Source organism: Lolium rigidum, chromosome 7 (assembly GCF_022539505.1).
Source record: "Lolium rigidum isolate FL_2022 chromosome 7, APGP_CSIRO_Lrig_0.1, whole genome shotgun sequence".
NCBI lineage: Eukaryota > Viridiplantae > Streptophyta > Magnoliopsida > Poales > Poaceae > Lolium > Lolium rigidum.
The window spans coordinates 114219312-114225494 of NC_061514.1; the positions used below are offsets into that span (position 1 = coordinate 114219312).

General features: G+C 56.8%; 1 protein-coding gene across 1 annotated transcript; it reads right to left on the bottom strand.

Annotated features, from left to right (window-relative positions):
* Positions 1-1389: 1389 nt before the first annotated feature.
* On the bottom strand, positions 1390-4657 carry LOC124671868. Its single transcript, XM_047208187.1, has 3 exons — positions 4594-4657; positions 3830-4494; positions 1390-2070 (listed from the first exon to the last, which is right to left on the bottom strand). The coding sequence occupies exons 1-3, from the start codon at positions 4637-4639 to the stop codon at positions 1390-1392; spliced, it is 1392 nt and encodes a 463-aa protein (XP_047064143.1). The 5' UTR covers positions 4640-4657.
* Positions 4658-6183: the final 1526 nt, after the last annotated feature.

Below are 6183 nucleotides of genomic sequence, written 5' to 3' on the forward strand. Positions count from 1 at the left end.
TGATTAGTAACATCAAAGTAGTATCATATATGTCTTCATTAATTAGCTTATAAACTCATTGTATCTTGAGAAGTGTGATGTTACAGTAACTAGCTATGTTACTCCATCCTCCTCTCTCCTCATTAACTCAGTGTCACATAAGCAAATTTGCTGAGTTGGACACTTAGTTAGACTAGTCACAATGCATAGTACCATATAGAAGTATCATGCGTATGATACTACTCCACAATGTTACTATCTCCACAATGCATGGTATCATATACTATCCTAGTCTCCATATATTAATTGTTTCGTAGAATCTCAATGCAAATACTCCCTCCGTTCACATATAGTTTGCGTTCTAGCTTTTCAAGGATTTTCCCTTTTAGTTTGCGTTCTGAGGTTGATTTCCAAATATGCCCCCATGCTGGTCACGCGATGCATTTAATTCCCTCCACGGAACGCTCAACTTCTTTCTTCCGCTTCCTCGTCTCCTTCGCGTGGCATAAAGTTTGCACCACAGTGCTTGGCTGCTTCCCTCCACAAAACGCTCAGCTTATGGACTTTCAGCCAAAGAGCAGCGCCGGCACCGGCGTCGGCGACGAGTCGGAAAGGGATGACGAGCCATGGTGCTTGGCAGGGGAGAGCCAAGAACCAGACTCTCTTTCCGACGTCGAGTCGTCCGTGCTTGAGCTTTGCGCTTCCGTCGGCGACGACGCGACGTGGGCTGGACATGGTCTGCCGTCCCTTGGCAAATCGGAGCTCGTCGGCGTCCGCGACCTCGACGAGGCTGAAGACGGCGGCGTAAAAGACGTGCTGTTTGGAGTGGACGGCGACGTCCGCGTATTCCGCAAGATACCTGGTGAGTTGTTTGTCCATGGCTTGTTTGTTCGTGCATGGCGAGTTGTTTGTCCATGGCGTTCTTTTTCTGGTGACCAGACATTGGCCAGTCTCTCACATATTTTTCGCATACATGCAGGTGGTCTAGAAGAAACAGAAGAGATCACAAACTTCGTGGTGAAGGAGAAGGAAGATTCCACGCAGATGAACGGCGGCGCGGGGCACTATGTCCCCGACACATTCGACGACTCAACGCCGGTGGACGAAGATGGCGGTGGGCGGCACTATGTCCCGGACACATTCGACGGCTCAAGGCCGGTGGACGAAGATGGCGGTGGGCGGCACTATGTCCCGGACACATTCGATGACTCCGTGCAGGAGGATGAAGATAGCGGCGGGCGGGAGTATGTCCCGGACACATTCGACGATTCCATGCCCGTGGAAGAAGACTCAATGGTAGACTCTGAGACGATGAAGAAGGTAATCATGCCGATGTTCGACATTTACATACCGGCATACAGGAAGATCTACGAGTCCAACAAAAGGAAGAAACTCAGATAAATTCGAAGTCTAAACGTTAAGAAGAAAGTTTCTAGCTGCATCTACAATAATCCGATCGCACTGTAGCCTAACCGGCAAGATCCCAAGTCTTTGCAATGCTAGCTTCCTCATGTGAGGCACCTTGTAGTGGTTGCTTCCTTTTAAGTTCAAAATCTCCCGCATGCATGATTGTAGAGTGAGGAAGATCCTGTTGGTTCTCTCGGTTGGGTACTGCTCATATGCCTGGAATACCTTGAGCACAATTTCATCAAGCGACCCCGGAAACAACTTGTGAAACAACGACTGTAAGGCAGCAAAAAACCCTAAGTCCAGGATATTAAGATCAGGCGAGTTTGGAGGCTGGCAAATCAAACGAATATCCCAACCATCTGCCTGGGCCGCAGCACAAAATACTGGATCATCAACCGGGATGTGTGTTCTAGCATTATCTTGCTGTATGTAAATTGTTTGACCACGTTCTGATGCTGGCCATTTCGCCTTTATAGCAGGAAGAACCTTGTTCACCAACCATTCTCTACTGACATCCCTAGTGACCGACGTGATCACCTTGGTCACCATTGTCCCCTTCAAACGGTTAGGACTATCCTTTTTAGCTGCCTCTTCAAACGTGAATGGCCATACGCCAATTTTACCGTCAAATGTCTCGGTGCCATCAACATCATACCGAGGCCTCGCCACAGCCGCGACGAACTGTTAGAGTACGTCATGGGCCTGGGCCCGTTAGTCTTAGGGTTTGCTTAGGGGTCAAGTAAGCCTTGCTTGGGAGTCAAGTAAACCTCTCTATATATGGAGAGGAGATGTATCAATCTAATCAAGCAAGAATTAAGAAGGATATCCCTTCCCTCTTGCCACCGGCCGTGGGCAAGGCCCCCGGCCGGCCCTCTCGCGCCATCGCAGCCATCTCTCTCCCTCCCATCCCTCTAGCAGCACCATAACACTTGGTATCAGCTTTCCCGGGTTCGATCATGTCCAGCCCTCCACCGAGTTCTTCCCACCCGCCGCCGCCGCACTCCGACGTCCCAGCCGTTCTCTCCCCGGCGGAGATCACCGCAGCCCTCCGCGATCTCATCAGCTGCTCGTCCGGGAGATCCGCCTCTTCTCGGCCGGTCCCTACGGGACGCCGCCGGCAGCCGCTGCTGCCGTGGCGGCCGACGCACCGAGGCGGCCTCCGCCGCGATCGCCGGGCAGGCTGCAGCCGACGCTGCTGCTCGTCGTCGCCGCCACCCGACGCCGGAGCTGCTGCGGTCCCCGCCGCCGCCGTCCACCATCTCCGGGCCGGGCCCTACCTCGGTGCCGGGGGTCCCTCTTCTCCGGCGGCCGGCCGCCTTCTTCCCCAGCCGGGACGCTACGACAACAGCAGCGGCTGCCGCCGCCACCAACGCCGCCGCTGCATGCTGCTGTCCTCACCGACGCCGTCACCTGCCGTTCGGTGGGCAGCTGCAACAGACGGCGGCAGCTGCCGTCGCCACCAACACCGCAGCAGCGGCTGCTGCCGCCACCCACGCCGTCCCTGCCTTTCGGCGGTGTGGGAGAGACCTTGGCCCCGGGCTCTACATTGACACCGCCCGGGATGCCCTTCCACCAGGTCCGTTTCCCTCCGTCGCCGTCACCGCTTCCGGCTTGGATCGCTATCCGCCACGTGTCGGCGGCGGTGAGGCTGCAGGCTGCTGCGCGCGGCCTCCTAGTGCGTCGGCGTGTGCGGGAGATGCGTGATCTGCAGCTGCAGCTCCTCCAAGTTGCGCTTCGTTGCGCAACGGACCTCGATCTCGTCCGTTGCGTCGGGGATCTTGGGCATGCGGTTTCCCCACGGGCGGCGGACATGCTGTTTTTCCGCGGGCGGCAACCTCCAAGTCCGCGATATCGACGGTCGGTGGCGGGAGAAGACATGGTGTCACCGACAGGAGCGCACCGCGTAGCACCACTGCATTTCGTCGCCGGCCTCCGCGAGGGCTCCCTTGGTCCCGATGGTGTCCTTGGGATCCAGGGGGCTGCAAACGCACAAGTTCGGCGGGGGGAGGATTCTCGCCTTATCGTTCGGAGTCAAAAATAAAGAGTCGGAGTCTCATTCGGGTTAGCTTATTTCAGGTCAATACAATAGGCCGAGATGTAAAAGGCTTGTTTTTTAGGCGTTAGGTGTGTGGGGTCGAATCGTCGTTAGGTTGCAGCTCGAGGACGAGCTGCATGTCCAGGTGGGGTGTAGTGTTAGAGTACGTCATGGGCCTGGGCCCGTTAGTCTTAGGGTTTGCTTAGGGGTCAAGTAAGCCTTGCTTGGGAGTCAAGTAAACCTCTCTATATATGGAGAGGAGATGTATCAATCTAATCAAGCAAGAATTAAGAAGGATATCCCTTCCCTCTTGCCACCGGCCGTGGGCAAGGCCCCCGGCCGGCCCTCTCGCGCCATCGCAGCCATCTCTCTCCCTCCCAAACCCTAGCAGCCACATAACACGAACATTACTTTTTCTATGTAATTCTTGTTTTTTGTGACTCTTTCCGGTTCTGGCTCATCAAGTGCAAGATAGAAGTTCTGGCTCTTCCTAGTTCGATAGAAAAACTTCTCATCGATATGTACGATGCGGTACATACCAGAGAAAGTTGGCTCTTCTGGTAAGCTCGTAGGATCAAAACTGTCAAGGCACCATTGTACTCTACGTCTCTGATTCTCATCAGTAAGCGTAGATTTGATAGCGTTAGTGTGCTTTCTCAACTTGCCCTCCTTCAACCGCTTCCAGAGTGTAGTCCTCGACATGTTCAACCTACTTGCCACATCTCCGAGTGTTGTTCTGAACCTTGGCTCAATTTGTTTGAGTGCTTCGGGGTCGAAATCTATTCTCTTACGCCCGCAGTTCTTCGGCTTCTTGCTCAATATTCCCTCTACACCTCCCTTCTCCTTTGCCTTCTTCCAAATATCTTGCACGGTTCTTAGGGGAATTTTGGATATCTCAGACACTTCTTTGGTTACGTTTTTGCCAAGACGTCCGTTAACACACCTCTCCAATAGCATGCAGTATATGGCAACCTTTTGTTCGTCTCTCCAGTGCGTCCTCTTAACGGTTCTTCTAGTGCCACTGCCGCCAGTTCCTCCTGCTCCTCCCTCATTCCCCTCAACGTCACCACCTGCATGCATACATGCATACGAGAAAAATAGCCAAATAAATGAGTGATTGGTCATGCAGAAACAACGCCATGCAAATGATTGGTCATGCAGAAACTAACCATCTCCACGTGAATGCTCGTCACCGCTGGCATGGTCGCCGGGCATGTTCAAGTCTAATCCTCCAGTGGCTCGTCCGGCAAGTCCAAGATGCCCGCGCCCGCGTCCGCGTCCGCGCCCGCGCCCAGCCTGGTTCGGTGCTTCGTTCGGCACCTCGGTGTGTTCGTCGCCGCTGACAGCATTCCACTTTGTAATCCACACGTGTGCCGCACGGCCGCGTCCGGCGAGGCCCAGCCTTCTCCCTCGCCCGCGGCAGCCATCACCTTGCCCAGCTACGCCTCCTCGCCCAGCTACGCCTTCGCCGGGAATGCCATGGCTAGCTCCACCTCGGCCGGCTGTGCCTCGACCCGCAAGGCCGCCGCCGCGTCCCGTGAGTCCAAGTCGCGTGCGCCCGCACGGAACAGCGTCTGCCGCTCATCGCGCTGGCGCCGGCGCTCGTCAGCCCATCGCTGCTCCATCTCCTCCCGGTACCGGCGCCGTCGCGCCTCTTGTCCCGTCGAGGCGTCGAACGCCGCAACGGTGTGCACTGCTGCGCTCTGCCGCGGCTGCGCCGCCGCGGCCTCCTCGAGCTGCGGAGGCGAGGGCGGAGAACGCCGCTAGATCCGCCGCTCGCTGCGCCTCACGCCGGCCGGCGGGCCTCCTCCTCGAGTGCCTCCTCGAGTGCGCACGCCGCTGCCGGCTCGTCAATGGAGGAGACGGCGGTGGAGGGAAATGGCCATCGCCGGGCGGTTCGCCATTGCCACGCGGTGATGGAGGAGACGGCGCGTGGAGCGACGAGGGCTGTGTTTGTTGCCGGCGGGGTGTGGTGGCTACCATTGATGAGCGGGAGACCTTTTATAGACGCCGGCGTCGGGAAGAAAGCGCGGGAACGGACGAGAAGAGGCGGGAAGATCGCGCGGGAACGGGCGGTGGCGTGCGAACGCCGGCGACGCGTGGAGGCGCGCATCACCGACGAGACGTCTCGCTCGCCCCTCCGTCGCCATTAAGGCAAAGATGCCGCCGCGCGCGAATAACTTCCGTCGCGAGGTAGGCGACGGCTAGGTTAAGATTAGCGTGCCGGCTGACGCGTCGGCCCCGCGCCTCCTCGCCTCTCATTTCGTTGTGTCCGGCGTGCCCGGTGCGTCCCCTGTGGGACGGGGACGGGCTCGGGGCGCCGGACACCGTATAGGGGCGCGCCTGACAAAAAAAGGCTTTGAGGGACGCGGCTGGAACGCTTTTTTTATCCGGCGCGCCCCAAATCCCTTTGGGGGACGGTTTGGGGGACGCGACTGGAGATGCTCTAACAAACCCTAGGAAACCAAACAGCCAATTTCATCTCCTTGCAGGCTACCAAAAGCGTCCTATGTGCGCAAGTTAATTAATTGTGGCGGCGTCGCACGCGACGCGGTGGTCTGGCTCGCACGGAAAGGAGAAATGGAGTCATGTGTTGTGCGCGAGGCCGTACAGTCCAGGCTAGTGCCTTTTTCCCCTTGGGCATCATGCTGCCGGCCGCCTCCCTCCTCCGCCTTTTCAACTGAATCAGCCGTGTTCGTTTTAATAACTTTTAGGTTTGCAAACCAACCCCTGTCGTCCCGTCTTCCATTACAGCGCCC